At 40.4% G+C, this 22,719-nt stretch overlaps 1 protein-coding gene across 4 annotated transcripts; it reads right to left on the bottom strand.

Annotated features, from left to right (window-relative positions):
• Positions 1-212: 212 nt before the first annotated feature.
• SNX16 (sorting nexin 16) lies at positions 213-20,866 on the bottom strand. 4 transcript variants are annotated; one of them, XM_028736601.2, is made up of 9 exons: positions 20,707-20,866; positions 16,231-16,683; positions 14,359-14,445; positions 13,341-13,489; positions 7,745-7,814; positions 4,490-4,626; positions 2,239-2,358; positions 1,596-1,674; positions 213-283 (listed from the first exon to the last, which is right to left on the bottom strand). In XM_028736601.2, the coding sequence occupies exons 2-9, from the start codon at positions 16,600-16,602 to the stop codon at positions 230-232; spliced, it is 1,068 nt and encodes a 355-aa protein (XP_028592434.2). In that variant the 5' UTR covers positions 16,603-16,683; positions 20,707-20,866; the 3' UTR covers positions 213-229. The 4 variants fall into 4 exon arrangements, with proteins under 4 accessions (XP_028592434.2, XP_028592437.2, XP_028592435.2 ...); XM_028736604.2 differs by lacking the exon at positions 20,707-20,866 and adding an exon at positions 20,593-20,696; XM_028736602.2 differs by lacking the exon at positions 20,707-20,866 and adding an exon at positions 20,360-20,586.
• Between the last annotated feature and the right edge of the window lie 1,853 nt (positions 20,867-22,719).

The raw sequence follows: 22,719 nt of genomic DNA, 5'->3' as shown, positions 1-22,719 counted from the left end.
AAGTAGCAGAGTGACCTCCAGAATGGTGCTAATATACAAAAACCTCCTGCAATAAAAGGCAGAGAAAATGCATTCCAAGCCAACATTAAAATTTCATGCACTGTGACAAAACATGGAATGTAGATTTTAAAAAGCTAAGGAGCAAGTTAGCCAAGCTCCAGACTCTTTTAAACCCAGCATTATTTTGCAACAGACGACCCCAAAAAAAGATGTTGTGATGTCCAAAGGTTTATTTGCCCCAGATGGTTTTATACAGTCCTGCAGAGATCTTTGTCCTCACACCCTAAAACACAAAGCGACCGTTGAAAATTCCGGCACACGAGACTGTGTGTTAACAGCATTAAACAAAGAAGTTGGTGGCACAGAGAAGAACAAAAGAAGCATTCTTCCTACTGAAAGAGCAGACAAAACAAGGCACTTCCAGCAAAGAACTGCTGAGCAGAATGTTTCTGAAGATTCCATAAAGCTGACACACTATTATAACATCTGTAACAAGCAAAATACAAAAAGGCACTACTGTACAAACCAATTGCACCTTCCCTCAGTCCAAAGGTCGAACAAAAAGCACAAAAACACAGAGCCAATGAACTTGGCACAATATTTTCTTTGTTATAAAGTGCATTATAAGGTTCAACACAAATTTTAAAACGAGAGTGAAGCTTATAGTGTGTTCCTGGGTGTACAATATTTTATAAACACACACAAACATAAACTGCAATTAGATTTAGTTATTTAACTGTGCAGAAGTATGGCTTTAATGACTCAAATATCTGTTTATAATATGCATACTTTAAACAGAGCAATTATGCATTAGCAACAAAAGAAAGAGGTAGTGTTCTTTATATAAGGCAAATTTGTTGATTCGGTGATTATGTGGCTGAGTGGCAAAAGTGTAAGATTTAAAGAAAAACGGTTAAAAGACAGCTTTTATATTGTTTTCAAGTGCAGGTGAATGCCCACAGTGTGATATTTCTTTCTGCATTATGAAAACAAGTAACATTCCCATTACTGAAAGGTTTAATTTTGGTACTCCTATATCAGTGCATTATAATTTACATATCACTTATTTACATTTATGACTTTAAAAACCACAAGAAATCATATACATTTTCCAAGTCCAGATGTCAGATTTATATTTCCCAGAGCAGAAGTTACATGCCTATATAAAGAATCTGAAAATCCAAATACCAAAAAGCTGTCCATACAAAATATTAATAGCAAGCATGTGATATACAACATGCTACATGATTGGTATATCTACATGTGTGGCATTTATCCTTTATATATGGGTACATATAACTTATATACATCACTTAGGATTCCAACTTGACCTGCCTTTAACCAGAGCTTTTTTATATATTAATATATATCTCTCATAAGGCTGATAAAGGCTGAGACAAAGCAGCACTTATATCCTTCCTATGCTATAGGTTTCTCTAGATTGGTTTATGTAAACATTCAAGCTTCTGCCATCTCAACTCTTGCTTTACAGCTACTATATACTTCTGTTCAATGCAATCCAGACATTGACTTTTTTACACTACTGTAAAGGCAGCTGGTAGCATTTACATCTCTTCATCGGTGGTATACGCTACCTCAGCAACTTCAATTTCTGGCACGTGATTTTCTGCCAATGAACCGCTCCAAGATGTTGCCCGATTCTCTTTCTCAGAACTGTAGAGACAGATCAATATGTTTGACACACTTTTTTTGGGGGGGGGGGATCATTTCATATCTATCTCACGATTCTGATCAGCACAGTTGGAAAACTAATCTCTTTTACTAAGAGTTTATAGAGGTAGACCCTTGCCCTGCAAAATCTGCTAAGCCAGGTTGCTAGTTTTGTGTTTTATGCCATTCCCCCCCCCCCCACTGTTTACATTATAAGTCATGGATACCTAGACCTCTGGGTTAAGGTGGATCACAGATGCATGCCTATCAGATCATTTCATGTTCAACCAGCATTATCCACGTCCAGCTTCTTCAGCACACCTCCTACTGAAGAGGTGCAGCCCTCAACTATTATCCTTTTAACCTCAGTTTGGGGCAAGGACTTTTTGAAGGGGAGAAAAGAGCAGGAAACCACAAGTAACATAAATATATTTAATATTTCCAGAGTATGAATTGCATTTGGAATGTGAATGGCACTTCTACAACAACGTAGCGCAGGAGACTATAGAAGTGAAAGGCTTTTCAGAAAATAACCTTAGATAAAACATTGAAAATTTTAGATTGTACCTGTTGTCTTCTTCCAGGGCTCCTTGATCTGCCTCTATTGCAGAGGATTCCACTTCTCCACTGCACTCACTCTCTTGTCCTGACAACTTACGAGACTTCACTTTTCCTAAATTTAAATCCCTGTGTAACGAATTCAAGATACAGCTGATTGGATCCAGAATATCACTTTCACAAACGTAAGGAGACTTTCTATTTATAGAAAGAAGAGAATACACAATCCCCCCCCCCCAGTGTTTTCTAGGAGGATAAGAGGAAAAGGAGGAATTGGTGAAAATTGCCCCCTCTGCTTCTTCAAATGTAATTGTAGCTCCTGCTAAACATTAGTTTAGATCCAATCCAATATAGTTAAGCTAGGAAATAATGAAAAAGCACCTAAGCAGAACTTCTTTTAGAAGACTTTTCTACACATAATTATATTTTCATTCCTTTATTAGGTTTAAGACATAATATTGAAATGACACTGATACTAATTAGCAAAGAACTTTCATTACAAATTGTATCTATTTTGTATTGATGCTTCAGCATACTGTTTATCCATTATGCACTGAAAATCTAATTATATTAGATGTTGGAAAAGTAAGTATTTTAGATACTAGACTACTAAATAGGATGCTCATCTACAAAATATTTTGGAAAGTACAGTATTTTGTTTGCTATGCATTTGGACAGCTCTTAAGGTTTCATAATCAGATTGCATAGTGGTTCTTGAGATGAAGAGCAGTTTTTTCTCTCTGTTTGGGTATGATTGGACAGTCCTTTGAATCAAGATGGCGAACCTTTCAAAACTGCACTGGACCTTTCAAAATGGCACCAATTTTAACTCTGCCTTCATTCCCACCCTCCTTAGAATTCCCGGGCAATGTAAGGTACAAGGCTGCTAGTAAGCAATAACTATAAAGTTAGCAGTATCATTTATTCCACCAGATTTCAGGTTCATAAAGGTAAAGGTAAAGGTACCCCTGCCCGTACGGGCCAGTCTTCACAGACTCTAGGGTTGTGCGCCCATCTCACTCTAGAGGCCGAGGGCCAGCGCTGTCCAGAGACACTTCTGGGTCACGTGGCCAGCGGAAACGCCGTTTACCTTCCCGCTAGAAAGCGGTAACTATTTATCTACTTGCACTTTAGGGGTGCTTTCGAACTGCTAGGTGGGCAGGAGCTGGGTCCGAAAGACGGGAGCTCACCCCGCCGCGAGGATTCGAACCGCCGACCATGCGATCGGCAAGCCCTAGGCGCTGAGGATTTACCCACAGCGCCACCCGCGTCCCTTCAGGTTCATACTGACAGTAAAATATAAGTCCTCATCCTCATGATACTTTACTAAGGATTTCTTCTTTGTGAGATTGCTACTTAAAAACTGCTCTCCCTCCCATCATTCCTATCCAAAGAAATGTGTAGTTAAACTGACTTGCTATATGTGGCCTGCACCAACCTCAATTGTGTCAGAAAGGCTCACATACGTATTAAAGTGTTTTACTTCACACAATACTTTTTATTTCCTTTTTAAACGGAAGTTTAAAATTACGCAAGAGTTACTCTGGGGGTTATCTCCTGTCTTTCATGAGAGAATTGAGGGTATAATAAATAAATAAATAAATAAATAAATAAATAAATAAATAAATAAATAAATAAATAAATTTTATTTATACCTCGCCCTCAGGGTGGCTAACACCAGTAAAATTACAATAAAAACATAATGGGGGGGGGGAAGAGACCAATTTTAAAAAAATGGGTTAAAATACAATTTAAAATGCAGCCTCATTTTAATAGTAACCCATAGATAAAAACCATAAGGGGAGGGAAGCATAAGGGTCAGACTGAGTCCAAACCAAAGGCCAGGTGGAACAGCTCTGTCTTGCAGGCCCTGCGGAAAGATGTCAGGTCCCGCAGGGCCCTAGTCTTTTGTGACAGAGCGTTCCACCAAGTCGGGGCCAGTACTGAAAAGGCCCTGGGCCCTAGTTGAGACCAATCTAACCATCTTGCGACTGAGGACCTCCAAAGTGTAGTCATTTGTGGACCTTAAGTTCCTCCTGGGGCATACCAGGAGAGGCAGTCCCGTAGGTACGTGGGTCCTAGGCTGCATAGGGTTTAAAGGTCAAAACCAGCACCTTAAACCTGACCCTGTACTCCACTGGGAGCCAGTGCAGTATGGTTGCAACAAAAGAAGTTTTCAGAAATGCATGAATAAGTGCTCAATGTTTTGGGATTAATTTTTAAATTGCAGTCTAGTTTCAAGAATTTTCTGTCCACTTACCCCAATTGTTTCTCTATGGCATCTATGTACACTACTTTTTCATTTAGCATTTTTTTCAGAGCTTCCACCTCTTTTTGCTTTTCAGCAAGTTCCTTTTGCAGACGGTAGTTTGTTTCTTCTAGGGTCTCGCAGAAAGCCTAGAAGAAAAATTAAATGATTTTTTTGAAGGCAATAGTTTTGTGTGCGAAATGCAAAGACTTGAGACTGGTGTGGTTCCCCTACTGCAATAGTTTTAATTTTTAATATGCATGAAATCATGCAACCTCAATTTAATTTCATTGCACTGTACATTTTTTATGTAGCAGTAATGAGGTCAAACTGTATCAAGCTGTCATTTTTTATGCAAGCAAAAAACAAAACAAAAACTAACCTCATGGTATACAACAAGACAATGGCTCACAAAGGGACCGTCCTAACCCACATTTCAAAATATTTTCAGAATGACAAGCTGTGACCTACACATGCAGCTGAGACTATCTGCATGACCAGCCACCACAGCTCTGCAGACACGCATCCTGTAGCAACTTTACTATTCATTGCACTGACACATTAAAACAGAACTAGGAAAATGTAAGGGAACTACTATGCCATTACAGAAAAAGCATTGCATCTATTGCAGAATCTTATAGTAACAGCATAATAACGATGAAACACAAAATAACACATATTGGTTTGAATGTGGCTACTGAGAAAGTCCACCCAAAGTTGACATTTTCTGCTAAAGCTAGATAAAAAAGCATAGGTGAAGCTCACTGTAATTACTTGAGATTACATCTTGGCACACATGATGCTGTCTTGTTGCCATGCCACATAATTCTACAAATCCCCTCATGGGGCTCAGAAGGTCAACTCGAGATTTCCCCCCAAGTCCCTTGTGACATAAATAAACATTGCAACTACTGTGGAGCCCCCTCCCCCTCAAGTACGTTATCTGATGTTAAAAGATTTTATTGCAGAACTTAAGATCCCAAGACTGAACTGCAGCAAAGAGATCAGTACGGTTGCAGTAACAACATCCACTCCTAAATACACTTCCTTGGAAGTAAATTCCATTGATTGTAATGGGATTTATGTCTCAGTAAGTATGTTTAAGCCCAATTGGGTTCTTGAGGTAGGAGCTTTTGTAGACATGAGTCCAATGAAAGAGGAAGTTGTCTTCAAAAGCTCATGAGCCACTAGGCTAGTTCATCTCCAAGGTGCCACACAGACCCAATGATACCTTGCCGAGTTTCTAAGGTTAATAGTTACGGTACCTGAAAAGCAAACATCCTGCAAAATTGTTAATTGATATTTTGTAGAACCCTGACTGATGTCACAAGGAGTCATTCAAAGTTACTTCCCTTTCTTTAAATGGAACCACTTCTCCAATCTCTAAAAGTGTGTGTGTTTAAAACAGGGTAAAGGAAAAATTAAACCAATATACACGCCGCATTTTAAAATTTTTGGGGTGAAATGCTAATAGCTTGCTAGAGGAAATAATATTTGATTCAGTGCTTGGGTACATTGCACATGCTATTGAGACTATCTCTATAAGCAGTGGATATATTTTTCTTCTTGACTTCCTCTATATTTTTGATAGATACAAGATGTTCTGTAGCTGTGAGCTCTACTTTACCAACAAAACCATTTGATGCAGAAAATCACAAAGCATGGACTGAAGGCTTACAATTCTTTCTCTTTAAGAGAAAGCCTGCAATTAACGTTAAGAAGTTTGCATTTCATAATTTGTCGCTAACTTCACTAGCAAAACAGCCTATTATGTAATTTGGCAGTGATCCTCATTTGGTTGTGTAGCACATTCAGTTAACCAGGCATCCACCAGGGGCTGGTACAGATATAATGCTGCCAATCCCTTAAACTATGGGACAGTTCTGAAGGGACCAGCCATTTACTAGAGCCAAAATTAACAGGAATTAAAATACATCAATGGCATTATACTTTGACTGAAACCAAGTTAAAATAGTTAAAGTTGTCTTCTAAAAAGCCAAATTCAAAACACACGCACACAGCATCTGAATATATTTTGGAATGCTAACAACATTCCAAATGTCTTAACTTAAAAGTAATTTTACCAAGTATTTGAACTGGACATATTAACATAATGTGTTAAGCTGGTTCATATCTGCTAGATGTGAGCCAAAAAAGTCTCTTTCTTTGTTCTTCTGCATGCATTCAGCAAATGGTATTATTCTAAATCAGAAAGACTTTTGGATGGGTTCTGCAATATCTGAAAAATCAGATGCCCAAGGAAAACAAATAAAAAGAATGGCATACAATCCGAATAAAATATCCTATTTCAGGTAGGAGGTAGGAGGAAATAGCAGTGAGACTGAGCAGTGTGACTGATAAATCATGAAGATACACATATTAAAAATATGTGAGAAAATACTTTATGCTAAATATAATTAAACCAGTGAAGGAAAACCCTAAAGTATGATACATGCACAACTGATAAAGCAAAAGGATCAGATCGCAGAGGTAGATTTAAAACAATGCATCAAATATGAGTCATCAATAATTATATACCAGGCAGCAGAATAAAACAATATCCAACAGTCGGAGATTGAGAAAAACTGCAGGAAGAATATAGTCAAAAGAAACTCTGAAATTATTTCCTACAACTTCTGCATTCTTTAGGGATGTAGGTGGTGCTGTGGGTTAAACCACAGAGCCTAGGACTTGCCAATCAGAAGGTCGGCGGTTCGAATCCCCGTGATGGGGTGAGCTCCCGTTGCTTGGTCCCAGCTCCTGCCCACCTAGCAGTTTGAAAGCACGTCAAAGTGCAAGTAGATAAATAGGTACTGCTCTGGTGGGAAGGTAAATGGTGTTTCCGTGCGCTGCTCTGGTTCCAGAAGCGGCTTAGTCATGCTGGCCACATGGCCCGGAAGCTCCCTCAACCAATAAAGCGAGATGAGCGCCAGAACCCCAGAGTCAACCACGACTGGACCTAATGGTCAGGGGTCCCTTTACCTTTACCTTGCCTGCATTCTTTCCCCACCCTCACCTCCCCAGGCTTTCGTGATCTCTGCTCCATAGCTGAGATTTCTGCCTTTGGGCTGCTTGTTGTGTAAACGTACAGTCCATAGAGTATTCATTCCATGCCTTTTTCTGTGTGGCAGACATACATATTTTATATCCGTCTCAAAGAGAACAGATGCTTCTCTTCTTATAAAGGTACCACATGACAAACATCATATGCAACAGGCCAGTTAAGAGTGTTTTATTCTAACAACAAAATAACTACTTTACACTTACCCTACTCTCTTCAAGGCTATCAAATGGTCCTGGTGGATCATCCAAACAAAGGAACTCCCTCACTGCAAGACTTTGAAATAATGAAAAGAAAGAAAGAAGTTGGTTCTCCAAACAGAACAGCCTGAAGTCAGTGAGAAACAACACAAAACACAATATTTCTCCGAAAATGAGCAAGTTTGTTTTTATTATAACAACCGTGTAATGTTTAAGTTAGCAGGTATAAATAAATGTTTTCCATACCATATTCACCCTCCCCAGCAATGGATGCTTGCCTAGTATAAAATGAAATTGTTTTAAACAAAAGACATTCAGGGTAAGGATTTTTTTAAAAGTTTAATTTATCCTGGATTTTAAAATCCGATTAACTCCCCAGTAAAAAGTAAATAAATAAATAAATCTGAATTAAAATACAGAATGACAACAGCCAGGAGTAAGGGAACCGCTAACTAATCCCATGTCCCAGTGGAGGCTTAGAATTTGCATTTCCCAAATAGCAGATTTCTCTATACTGTACTACATAAGCAAATTGCTTTTGAAACATGAAAACCTTGCTTTTCAAAACAAATGTAAGGAAATAATAGTTGCTTTATGCATACCAAACAGGATCTCTCCCACACTCAAACTGAAGATTAATAAAGATTGTCAATAAGCCTTCACCCAGGATTATCGCCTTATCTGTACACTAGACATAACTGTCTGCCTACTTGTTTGGGGTCAATAAAGACTGTTCAAAGGGGAGACGATAGAGAGGCTTGTATTAACTGAGCAAGAATGACTTGCACTGCTGTATTCTGGAAGATGGCTTCGATTTTTTCTCAAGCCATGTGTAGCCCATGTAACTACTCCTAAACTGTCTCTTTCTTTTCCAGCGTACTTTTGAATAGCAGAAGTTTGTTTATTAAATTTGTACACTGCCCTTCATTTGAGGATCACAGGGCGGTTCCCAACATAAAAATACAAAATGAGAACACAAAACATATAACAACACAAAGACAAACCAAGTTGTATGTGTCAATTGTGTGGAAGGATCTCTTTTGAGAAGATTAAACTAAGGCTTCAACCAAACATGCAAACCAGTGTGCCTGCTGCTTTAAATACCATAAATATGGAGAACACTTCACATTGCAAATCATTTGTATGAAGGAATTGCTCTCACAGATTTGCCAGTTTACATATGCAAAGTTTGTTTGTTAGTTTTGAAGAAATTAACAACGAAAGACATTGAACTGCTGGAAATTCTGGAGCAGCAGTCCACACTAAAGAAGCTTGATATTATAAAACATGAAGAAAGCTTGCGGAAAACTGTTCTAACATCACATCTGTAGAATTTCCAGGTTTGTCAGCGAGTTTGTAAGTGAGTGAGAATGTGTCGTTTCCCTCATAACATTTATTCAGTCAAATGAACTGTCTAGAAAAAACAGGAACAATGCTTCTTTGCTTCATTTGACAGTTCCAAACAGTTTTATTTACAGTAGTGCTTCTCTTCATGGTTGAACTGCTGTTTTGAAAAGACGTGGAATGAGATCGCAAATGGCCATCCTCAGAACAGCTTATTATATGAAAGCATTGTTGCCTTCTCCAAGCTTGATTTCACTTGTTCTGAACCTCTTTTAGACCCCGGTATTGAGTTTAAGGGCAATTTTGGCAATATTAAGCTACAAAATGCGAAAAATACTACAAAATGTGTATCTTGTGACTAATGGTATAAAGCTTTTATGTGGAAAAATGATGATAAAAAATTATAACCACTGAATCCAAGCACTTAATAAGATAAATATCAGTTGGTTTTGGGTAGCCTTGGATAGCCTTTTTTTGCTATGATGCCTTTGGCAGCTCTAATAGACAAGTACTATATGTGGCTGTCGTTAAGAAACAAAGTTCTTTGTGCACTAGTGGAAAAGGGGGAGATTCAAGTGTAGGGTTTTGTTAAGTATATTCTCAACTGAGGTTGTAATAATCTAAAAATATACATTGATCTGTGGCCAGAGGCAGTACACCTTTCTGAATACCAGATGTTGGAGACAAAATGCAGTACAAAACAGAAGAGTGCTGCCTTCGTGCCACACTTGAGAGTTTATTAGAACCAGTTGATTGGCAGCTGTTGGAAACAGAATGCTGGTTATCTGTTAGATGCAGGCTGGAGCAAGTCTATGTGATATTTATATGATGAGGATTGTGATGCAAAAGTTCATTCAAATGCATTTAGAACTTTAATGGAAGCAACAGCAATATTGGTTTTCCTCTCCTCTTTCCAAACCATAATGCGGTGCATGTGGGGAAGGGAATTCCATCTTTAACTTACAGTTTTTGATTGAGCAAAGCTGTTTACATAGACTCAACTAAGCATTACTATTTTAGCTGCAACTAGAGCAGCAGAAAATGCACATGCACACTTGCCTTTTATGAACAGCAGAGCACTGAATCCCATTCTTAGATTCTCCTCCAGGATAGGGTGGAGCCACAAGTGACTCCGGCCCAGCCTGTCAGAAGAATAAGTAATCCAAGCATCTGTTTTACAGGTTTAACACCTTTCTCCAGTTTCCACAATATGCAGAAAGAAATACTCATGAGCAAATAAAAGGGAAAACTCTCTTGAGCAAGTCTATTAATGTCTCCAATACACAGCTTGCACAATGTGTATTTCTGATATTCATTGTGTACTTATATCCCTATTAAAAATCATTCCAATGAGGATGTTACTTTAGGATGCACAGTTTTACTGTACTCTTATTCATGGCGTTATATAGTGAAGAATCTCACTAACAAAATCCTGTTTAATATTGGGGCAAGAGAACTGGTTCACAGAGTCTTGAACGAATGTTGCTGCTTTGCAAACCATTAATGAGAACATTGATTCTGGTGTAAGAAGCTCAAGACATCTTGAAAGAATTTGGAAAAATCTACATACTAGTCTATTAGCACTGCAGTGCAGAAGTTGGAAGCGGCAGAAAAAGATGAGTTTATTTGTTGCGTCTCAGGACGTTTTAGGTTGCATTTTTTATATAAAAATAAAATCACACACAAACATAATTGCATCAACACTATGCAGTACAAGCTCTTAGCTGAACACTGGGTCTACAACCTATTGTGGAGGAGTTCTGTATGGTTGTTGCTGTCACAGCTGCAGCACAGAAGGCTATAATTTCTGTGAGAGACTCCCAACATGCTATCAGATGGCACAAACCTCTAAAGGACAAAAGTTCAAGAAGTTCATATATAACAGAGTTGATAGGAACTGAAAGTACCTGCTAAGAGGCACTTCTGTCACTACTTTTCAGCTGTTATATTGAAGCAGAAGTGGCTAACCTGTGCTCTTAAGATTATGCCCACGCCCTATCACCAGTAACCATTGGCAACAACTGGAGAACAACTGCTTAGCCACTCCTGTACTGAAATAGTGGCAAAGACAAATCCCTTCCCCAATTTCTGATCCATTGAGAAATTATCACGACTTGCAGTCTAGCCCACCCACCCAACCATTCAGGATTGTACTATAATTACTCATCCATAACCAGCCACCATTAACACAAACACACTGAAATGGAACATTTCAGCTTCAAGGTTGGCATTTAGAATTCAATGTACTGCCAAATAGCACGCTGCTCATAACATACGTGGTTCAAGATTGCATAAAACTAGAGATTCTATAATTAAAAACAACAACACATGGTTTCGATTGCAATGCCAAACTCTAAAGCATTCATAAAAGAGTATCTTCAAAATCACCCATCTTAGAAAGCATATAACAAATACAGGCAGATTCAAAGGCATTCCATTCAAATCTGCATTTTAGAGGGTTTTAAAAAAATCTTCTTCTTAAATGTATTTTTAGAAACTGAAAAATATAATTAACGGATAATCCCCATATTGTAACTCCACATGCTGAATACACAATGCCAAACAGCCAACAGCAGATTTTTTTGTATATTTAAAGACTTTAACAACCACCTTCCAAATACATTGCTCTCACAGTGTGATGTATAAGGTTAATAAATAGAACATAATACTACATAAAACTAGAAAATTTAGACACAGTTAAAGTACGCATCAACAATTAAAGCACAGTAGACTAATCAAAAGTGAAATGAAATAAAAGCATCTCAAAAATTATCTTAAGAGTTATGTACTTCTTGGGTGAGGCAATTCCACAAATGTGGAGCCGCTACTCATAAGGCCTTGTCTCTGATATCTGTCCATCTTATTGATCGGCCAGAGACCTGGGTCTCAGAATTTGGTCTCAAATCTTGAGCTGTCTCATACAGGTGCAGGCAGTCCTTTAAATAACTTTGATTCACACCATTTAGGGCATGGGTAGGCAAACTAAGGCCCAGGGGCTGGATCCGGCCCAATCGCCTTCTAAATCCGGCTTGCGGACGGTCCAGGAATCATTGTGTAAACCTGAGTAAAATGTGTCCTTTTATTTAAAATGCATCTCTGGGTCATTTGTGGGGCCTGCCTGGTGTTTTTACATGAGTATAATGTGTGCTTTTATTTAAAATGCATCGCTGGGTTATTTGTGGGGCATAGGAACTCGTTCATTTTTTTTTCTTTTCAAAATATACTCCGGCACCCCCACAAGGTCTGAGGGACAGTGGACCGACCCCCTGCTGAAAAAGTTTGCTGACCCCAGATTTAGGGTATCTTCTTATCTACACAAATACATTCCTTACTTCCTTTGGCCCTTTCTCTGCATCCCAATTGTGGCAAATCCTGTAATTTAGACAGATTGCTACCCTGCTAGTGGCTAGAATGTAGAAGTCTGAAATATTTTTAAAGACCTCTCAAAACTCCTTTAGCAATTTCCAGTCTTAAACACATTTGCCCTTTTGTAACCTAAAATAACGCAAGTTCCTACACTTTTACTAATTTTCAGTTTCAACAGCTTATATATTGCTTAACTCTGTTGTCTCAGCAGTGCTGAGTAACAGTAAAGTTAAGTTAAAACTAATAACAAAACTTACTTAAAATGCCTAGTGACGTAAAAAGGCCTCCTCTAGGTGTAAGAAGTTCAAAAGGAGAAAGGCCTATTTCATCTCACCTGGAAGGAAGTTCTACAAAATTGGGCCCACAATGCTGAAAATGTGGCTGTGCTTTTGAGCCATCAATGACAACTAACAGCTACTCCTGCAAGGGCTTCAGGGATTAGGCATGGATATATGGAATTAGGTGGTCATTAAGATTTCCTGGACCACCGTTGTTAAAGTCCTTGTGAATTGATACAAGAATCTTGAACCTGGCCTAGCAGCATATGTGCTGGTGTTAGTCTGGGGGAGGGTTTCTTTATTCACAGAAAGCAATTTAATTATTCATTAGTCTAATTCTGGAAAAGCAGGAGTACAATTTAGAATATAGTCATACCTCAGGTTACAGCCGCTTCAGGTTGCGGACCGCCGAAACCTGGAAGTACCGGAATGGGTTACTTCCGGGTTTCGGTGGTCACGCATGCGCAGAAGCGCTAAATCACGCTTTGCGCATGCACAGAAGCGCCAAATTGCAACCCGTGTGTGTGCAGACACGCGTTGCAAACGCTGCGCATTGTGAACATGCATCTCTGTTATGATAATCCAAGTGATAGAAGAAGGTGAGTATCACATACCAGTTAGCAATGTCTTTGTGAGCTACTAAATTCTGTAAGAATGCTTGGAGTCCCAGCTGTCTATCTTCCAGAAAATCAGGATTGTAATTATCCTTGAACCAGCGCTTTGGTGGTAGTGCCAATCGGAAACCAGGAAACATATCTTTGAGCTGAAAAAAGCAAACCAAGTAGATAGTAAGGAATTACACTTTCTGCATAGAGTTAATATATCACTAAGGTGTTCGTTTTTTCCTTTGCTTTTTATCTATTTCTCTCCCTTTGCCTTAGATTAATGTGCAATGGGTTCTTTTGCTGAGATTTTCTCAGCAAAGAGAGGCAGGTCAAGCAGGTTTGAAGAGTAGCCAACAACGTATCAAATGCAATACCAGTACCCCAATACCTGGAAACAACCACTATCGATTTGGTGCTGTTTCAAAAAAGCAAAAAATTGTGAAAATTTGAGCCATGCCACTGTACTATTCTTCTGTCTTCTGTGGTACAAACAAATGGCTAGTCAAGAAACACATTATGGGAATGCATCTTGTTAGAAGAATGTTTACAGCAAAAGGCAGAGATATATGAATCTTAGCAAATTAGCCTTCTCTTGATTAAGCAAGGGGTAGCATTCAACATTAATGAACATGGAAGTTAGTCCTGTTCATTTTTAATGGGTGTACTCTGAGTAAAACTTAGTTGAGTGCCACCTAAGATTTTGCAGACCAAACCGGGGCGGGGGGGGGGGGGGGGAAGGAAGGTAACCAGAAAAAGTTAAAGGGCTTGCAGGTATTATTTTCGGGTGTCAAATATGCAGATCACCCTGTGATCTTCAGATCAAGTGTGGCATAACAATTCAATAAAAAATGTAAATAAATATGGTGCTGGAATGGCTTTTCAAATACCATTTAAAAATAGTGCTTCTCAGTGAACTTACTAGTTCTATGGCAAAGCAATTGCTTGTTTTTCTCATTGTAACTTTTCAAAGTTGGAAGCAAAAATGTTAATCTGGTATATTAATAGCTGGAGATCAAGAATTATATACCTTGTCATTAAGCCTGGAGAAGTCTGTATACCTTCTAAAAACTACCCAGTTTTCCTCTGGATTTTTCTTTACAAGGATTTTGTAAACCTGTTAAATAAAAAAAAACTATTATAGCAGTTTCAATAAGTTGTGTGAGCATTTTAGTCATATTACACAATAATTACTAGGAAGCTGACATAACTATTCTTTCAGAAAGGAAGCAAGCGTTATCAAAGTTTGCCTATGTATATATACTAATGTATAAAAAATGAACAAGTATTTCATGCAAATATAGAACTGGTATTGTTTTACTGCTCCCAGGAGGAACCAATTCCTGGAATTTGGATTTTCTATTTTAAACTATTTTCACAAACATAGTGTATTTCAACAAGATACCCTGATACTACCTACACTGAGTCACTCATCCCAGCTCAGGCGGAACTGGGTAAGGGGGAGACTTGCCTCTGTTCCAAATTCCAGTTGCCTCAATCACATGACCTACCAATGGAATGGAAGTTAGATTGGCAGAAAGGGTAGTGCAAGTCACACTGTTATAAAGTATTGTTTCCCCTCTGTCAGGCTTGGGCTGGCTCTGTTCCTGGATGGAGTTTGGAATGGGGTAATTTATGCCATCCTAATTTATGCTGGGTTCCTATAGTTTGGCTTGCACTGTTAATCAGAATCACGTCTCAAAGATCTGAATACAGTATTGCTTCCCTGTAAATTAAGATTAGGATTAAAAATCTAATGCATATTCAAAGTGTAACAAATGAAAGTAATTTCTACTGAAACATTATGGTACATTGCAATAATCTGCAATATTAATTTACGATGACTCAGATGAAAGGGAGAACTTGCTGGACTATACCCACCTACTTGGTATCTAAACTACTGGTGCCTGCATACGTCGTCTTCTCCTTTTGTGATTTCAGTGCAGTCCTATACATGTCCATCCAGAAGTGTCCCACTGAGTTCAATGGGTCTTACTTCCAAATAAGGAAGTATATAGGACTGGAGCCTAAATTACCATAAAAATTCATTTTCTGTGTTTTTTTAAAAAAAGTGTTGTTTACACAGAACAACCACTTCAAAAACACAGCCTTGGTTATCCTCAATTGCTGAATCCAGCTCAGACTGCAAAAAGTAATTAACACTGCTTTATGTAATTCCAGCCACGCTGAAGCTACCCATGTGTATAAAGCTGAGCAAGGTTAAAATTTGCAGAACTGAAAGCATTTATTGTTTTTAGTAGCTCAACAGTGCTGGAATCAGCAACTTTTATACAAGTACAGATGGCTTAATTAATTAATTAATTTCAAGTATTTATATTCCACTTTTCAATAGAAAAGATCACAAAGCAGTTTAGCGGCTTATAAACAACCAACCAACAATAATGGTAAAACAATAGAAATACTGTATGGAAATTATCAGAACCCATAAATTATACAATATATAAAACATTAAACCCTGCGACACAGAATTCCACTCACTCAATACATTTACACCTGCTCAACTTCTATGTCTGCTCACACATCTGTACCTCAATCCATCTACTACACCTGCACACATTCACCCACATTCACACACCACAATTGCAGATGCCAGTAATCCCAAGTACATACACAAAGGCCAGACCACAACACTAGCAGCCGGATACTATGAGGCAGTCCTTGTCCAGAATATGTGTCAAAAACAAGATAGGAATGGGGGTGAGGAATCACATAGCATGGAAATGGCATCTAGCAGGCAATTCAAGAGCCATTTAAGAAAGCCAGCGAAGAGTTCCGTTCACAGTACTTACTGTGCAGCGTGATTAGTATTTTTTAAGGATTCTGTGAATCTGTAAATGATGTGTTACTAGTCAAAATTTCTGAAGAAAAAAGCACAACTTACAGTGAATTTTGCCCTCTCTTCCATCACCTCATAACCTAGTATCGTAGGCGTAGCAGGCCGATCTTCCCAGCTCCCAGAGTTTATGTTTTGCTCACTATCTTCCGATGGTTGAATGCAATATTCCATAGATGTGTTCGTACCTATAAATTTAGTCCTAACAAGCGGACTATTGCAAGGAGATGAAGTGGCACCAATTGCATCAGGGACACTCCTCTTTTTAAAACTACTGATAGAAGATTCCTCTAGCTGTGCTTTTGAAGAATCGGAACATGTTGAAATGCTCCCAAGAGATGATCTTCTTTGGTTTCTATTCGTGGTAAAACTAGTAGAACTTCCTATAGGTATTGGAACAGGAACATATGGAGTAGCCATCCTTCATTAGCAACCGTAAGAAAGCTTATACTTCTTAACGGTAGAATTTATGGAACTCTCATTCACGTTCACGTCCGTTATCTGGAAATAAGAGAAAGTAGGTTTTCAAACAAACAAAGCTGTTTATAGAGACATTCTCATAACCTTATTTAAAACATGGAGATTCCCCTCAATGTCTGTATTAAGCAACAACACAGTATGAATGGCTTTATAAAGAAACGAAAACTGGAAAATAATTTCACACAATCAGAATGTAACTTAGGGTTGCTAGATGTCACAAAGTCTTACAAAATGCTTCAGTAAATTCTCACCCCCTAGGATGCTGACCTAATCCTGCCTGCTACATCCTTCTTAACTATGAGGTCATCTTCTGCTTCATCCAATTCAAATTATTTTAAATTCCTGCTACTGTCCTCATTTTTCACATGGTCTAGTCCTTCCCCTGTCCACCCCCTAATATTCTTAAGAGGGTCTCTTCTGCAGTCTTCAGAGAGTAGCTGGAAGTGGGGAGGCACTCTGCAGTTTGAATCTGAAATTTTAGATGCACTAACAAAATTCCCTGTCACAAAATGCACCTAGAACAATGGGAGCTTTGAACACTGACTAGCATATGCAGAAAGCAAAATCATCCAGCATAGATATTTTGATAAGATGCTGAGTAAAGCGGAAGTATGTTCATTTTAAATGAGCTGGCTATCTGATGTATTATTTAATATAGTTCTACCACATTTCACTGCAAGACTCATTCCATCCAGTGAAAACAGAAAACAAATGAACCTGAGTTTCTGAAGAATAGTTTAACATTTTAATTTTATCCACACTTTTAGTTTCATGCTTTTTGGGAAAAGCAGAAGTTGTATAATTAAACAGTATGATTAGCAAACGTAAAGAAGAATAAGCAGCCACACTGATGTTCTTCTCCAAAGTGATTATCTCCTCACAATGATACTACAGAGACTGGATTCCAGGATCTCTGAATCATCAAATGATATTCAACAGCATAAATTATATCGACCAAAATTCCCACTTAAAACTGGAAACACCTGTAATCCAACTGCTACATGGACTAAAAAGTCAATAATTTGAAGGTTCACTTTTATAGTTTTCCCAACTCAAGGACTGTATTGACTTAACTGCAGGAAGTAACCTTCTTTATATTATTTTTTATTACATTAATTAGTTGCTTTTTCTTGCCAAAGGCAATTCAAAGTAACTTATGGGCAAATGAGCAAACAAACAAAACTCCAAAAGATACATTTAAACCAAACCAAACCAAACCAACTTTAAAATAATACATTAAAATATATTTCAAACACCTACAAAAGGCCAGACAGAGGTCAAAGGATTGGTTAAAGAGGAAAGTTTTTGCCTGGTGCCTAAAAATCTATATTGATGGCACCAGGTAAGCCTCCTTAGGGAGAGCATTCCATAAACGGAGAGCCACCACTGAAAAGGCCTGTTCTTGTTTTGCCACATGAAGAAGGGCCTCAGATGATGATTGCAGGGTTTGGATTGGTTCATATGGGGAGAGGTGGTCCTTATGGCATTGAGGTCCTGTGCCACATAAGGCTTTATAGGTCAAAACCAGCACTTTGAATTGGGTCTGGAAACTAATTGGCAGTCAGTACAGTCAGGTCAGGGTTGGTATTTTATGTTCAAACTGTTTTGCCCCAGTGAGCAACCTGACCACTAAATTTTGCACCAGCTGAAGTTTCTGAACCATCTTCAAAAGCAGTCCCCAGTATGATGCATTGCAGTAATCTAACCTAAAGGCTACCAGAGCATAGACAGCAGAAGTCTGGCTATCCTTGTCCAGATAGGAGCATAGCTGAGCCACCAGCTGAAGCTGATGGAAGGCACTCCACGCCACTGAGACAACCTCAGCCTCAAGCAATAGATTCAGAAGTATCCCCAAGTTATATACCTGCTCCTTCACAGGAAGTGTAACACCATCAAGAGCAGGCAATATTTTCTTTACTACAGTCGTACCTCGTTTTGCGGCCGGGATCCATTCCGGAGCCCCAGCTGCTAGCCAAAAAGGACGCAGGGTAAAGCGCTGTGTCTGCGCATGCGAGCAGAGCGGTTTGCGCTTCTGTGCATAGCGCGATTTAGCACTTCTGCGCATGCGTGAGCGGCAAACCCAGGAGTAACCCATTCTGGTATTTCCGGGTTTGCCGTGGATGTTTGCGGAGGTATTACTGTATTTCAACCTAGTTATCTATTTTTAACCCATTCTCTCTCAGCTATGCTTTCTCTTTTCACCACCATTTTAGTGCAGAGATTAATATGGAAGCAATTCGCTGTTGAAACTGTAGATTCAACTCAGTAGCAGCAAGCAGGAAAAGGTGCGCTCTGCACCTGACAGCCCACTGCAGTGTAGTTGCTGCTCCTTACTGGCAGGGAGAGGGGATGTTGGCACTGTGGGGCACATCAGAAGGAGCATCAGAGTGACTCAACCAGTGCACTTTCACAATGTCGATGCCCCTGTCAACTTGCCTCCTCCTTCCCTGGAAGCAGCACTGACTCCACTACAGGGATGTCATGCGCCCAGTGCTTCCCTTTGGCAAATACTGAGCTCCACCTACAGCCATTTACTCCCACACTAATTTCTGCAGCAAAGTACTTTACTCCCTATTGAAACAGCCATAGGAAAGAACAGGGCTGAAGGAGGTATTGCAGTTCCTCTTTGATTTGTTCACATTCTGGAAAGACATGTAAAGACTATCCCACAGTACAAATTCCTTGCTGTGAGGGAGGGAGTATTATGGATGATGATACTTAGCTCAACTATTCCTGCCCAGAAGAAAAGAAAAGAGTTATACTCTGTGTGGTTTACATCTGACAACAGTATTTCTACTGCTGTACAGTAGAAATTGTCTTTAAAAACACAATGCTAGCAGAATGTCCAACAGTAATTCTAGCACTAGGCTACCAGTCCTGATGCACCCAGATCAACAGCAATGGTTACTAAGATCTGCAAGTGAAATCCTTCTTGTGGTTCTGTCACTACGGGAGTCCTGGAGTGGGGCATGACAGAGCCTTGTCCATGGTGGCCCCTCAGTTATGGAATTCCATCCCCCTTGAGATAAGGCAAACACCATCTCTGTATTTTGGCACTGCCTAAAGCATACCTTTTTTGCCACAGCTTTTGTGGAAAGTTTAGGGTAGTATTTCATTGGCTATTTAGTAATGTTTCAAAGTATTATTAACTCTTGTGTTTCAGTTGTGGTTATAAATGAATGAAGCATAAGTAGTGACATAAGCTTTCATGGACAAAAATCCATTTCATTTGATCCATGAAGTATTAACCTAGACTGGCAAAGATAAATACATAACTATAAAGAAAAGAAAGAAAAACCCTGCATAGGGCAAAAGGCCAATGAAAATCAAGAGACCGTCTGTTTGTTAGATTTATATCCCGCCCTTCAACGTGGTGAAGGGCAGGGTGCAACCCTAACAAGCAAATAAGCCAAATCATTACTCGAGATGTTTACTAGTTTTTGCATATTCAGCTGCCAGTCCCGTGCATCTGACGAGGCTCCAAAGACCACAAAATTGTAGACCACAATAAAGCCCTTTCGAGGCGCCACAAAACTCTCTCGCTCCCCCTCTTACTTTGGCTGTGGCCATTAGTTATTCCTGGGGCGCTGAAGCCGATTCCTCGAACCGCAGGGAGCAGCAGCCTGCAAACTATCGGCGAGCGAAGGAAGGAAGATTTACGAGGGAAGATTTGTGAGCAACATTCTCCCAGGCCCACCTTCGTTTCCTGGGGTGCAGTCGACGTGTGAGCCCCTCACCCTCCGCCAGGGGCTCGGGACCACCGTCCCCTCCGCTCCACAGCTCAGCCGGTGGAGAAGGAGACCCGCGTTCTCAGGGTCGCGGGTTCGAGTCCCGCGTTGAGCGACAGATCCCTGCCCCGCAAGGGGCTGGACTAGATGACCCTCGCGACCCCTTCCCACTCGACGATCTTCGGTCTGGGCATTTACTCACGCGACGCCTCCTGCCCTTCGCTGGCCGCCCCGGCCCCTGGTCCTCCTTCCCCCGCACTCCGCTTGGCCAGGCGAGGCCAAGGCGCTACAAGGACGCGCTCGCGGCAAAGACTACCTGTTGCGCGCCGGAGGCACCCTCGCCGGCCGCCCCTGCGGAGTCCCAAGAGGTACGAGCGCCACAAGCCGCCGCCACGGTTCCTCAGCCCGTCTCCGACTACAGCTCCCGGGGTGCACCGCGGCCAGACCTGCTCTGCCCCCTCCGCGGACAAAACACCGCCGCTTGAAAGAGGAAAAAAAAACTTCAAGTCCCGACAAGCAGCGCGGCCAAGCGCGCGACCCGTGAATCGGCGTATTCTGGAAAAGCTGGCTGAAAACATTCCACCTTCCTTCCGCCACCTGTTCCCGCATAGCCTGCTGGGATTTGTAGTTCTGGGGGGAGAGAGGTGTTGTGCTACTTCAGGAACAGGTGGCGAGAAAAGACTCGCTGCGCAACTCAGACTGGCCTAATACGGTGTGTTTAACCAAGGGAAGCAGATCCGGCTTTAAAGTTCGCGCGGCTGGCGGCTGTACCCTAAATTCACTTCTCCGCTGGGGAATGTCAGGAAAAGTGTCGCGTCTCCATGTTTTCCTGCCTGCCAATCAACTGCCGCCCCTGCAAAAAGCAAACAAACAAGCCAATCCTCGTGATATTTACTTAAAGTTTCCCGACTGCAATCCTAAATGAATGCACTTACCTGGGCGCGAGTTCCATTGATCCCCAATGGGGCTTAGTTCTGCGTAGGCAAGTACAGGATTGCACTGTCATGCTTGGTTTTTTGTTTTTTTAACTACCTAGGTTCTTTTTAAGCCCACCCCTTTAAAAAATAAATAAACCAAGAAGCTAGAAAACAAACGGATTTGTTTAATAGTGGTGCCCGCTCATAATTTCTGCAAAAACTGAAAATTCCCTTTGCAGCCTGAGCTTCATTTCGATGAGAGAGCAGAGTACTGAGGGTGTCGGTGCATTTGTAGTATTTTCTGTATTAAGTTTAATAATAATAATTTATTATTTATACCCAGCCCATTTGGCTGGGTTTCCCCAGCCACTCTGGGCAGCTCCGAACAGAATATTAAAAACACACTAAACATTTAACTTTAAAAATTTCCCTAAACAGGGTTGCCTTCAGATGTCTTCTAAAAGTCAGTTGTTTATTTCCTTGACATCTGATGGGAGGGTGTTCCACAGGGCGGGTGCCACTACTGAGAAGGCCCTCTGCCTGGTAAATAATATATTTAAATAATATATATGCATGCAGCAGCTTCCCATAAATCAGAAGCTTTGGTGCTTCATCCTAGGCTGTTGGCCATGCCAGCTGGGATTGCTGGGAGATGTACTTCAGCAACTTCTGGAGGACCAAAGGTTCCTCATACCTGCCAAGGAGGGAGCCACTCCACCCTAAGATACTTAGCCTTCAGACAACTCACAGTGCTGTCTAAGTCTTTGGTGTCTCCAAAAGTGAGACTGCCTTACTTTATTCTTTCCTCTCTCCTGCCACCTCTCCGTCCCTGACAAGTGATTTCAGAACTTACACTTGAACTAATAATAATAATAATTTGTTATTTATACCCCACCCATCTGGCTGGGTTTGCCCAGCCACTCTGGGCGGCTTCCAACCGAATATTAAAAACAATACAGCGTCAGACATTAAAAACTTCCCTAAACAGGGCCGCCTTCAGTTGTCTTTTAAAAGTAAAATAGTTGTTTATTGCCTTGACATCTGTTGGGAGGGCATTCCACAGGGCAGGCGCCACTACTGAGAAGGCCCTCTACCTGGTTCCCTGTAGCCTCACTTCTCGCAGTGAGGGAACCACCAGAAGGCCCTCGGCGCTGGACCTCAGTGTCCAGGCTGGATGATGGGGGTGGAGATGCTCCTTCAGGAATTAGGAAACTGAATTTCCTAATTGCCTATTCAGGGAACTGTGCAGTTTGTGCCTGCAGTTCATTATACACATCCTTGGGGTCCTTCAAAGGCCTTCCCTGGCATCCATAATGTCTTTTTGCTGCTCCACCCACTGAAATTTGGCTTCAAGAAGCATTATGTTGTAGCCAATAGAATAGATTGTGGTGTGTGTGTCATGCCCCCAAGTG

This window comes from Podarcis muralis, chromosome 8 (genome assembly GCF_964188315.1).
Source record: "Podarcis muralis chromosome 8, rPodMur119.hap1.1, whole genome shotgun sequence".
NCBI lineage: Eukaryota > Metazoa > Chordata > Lepidosauria > Squamata > Lacertidae > Podarcis > Podarcis muralis.
The sequence above is the reverse complement of the archived record's forward strand: the minus strand, read 5'-3'. Positions and strand labels throughout refer to the sequence as shown.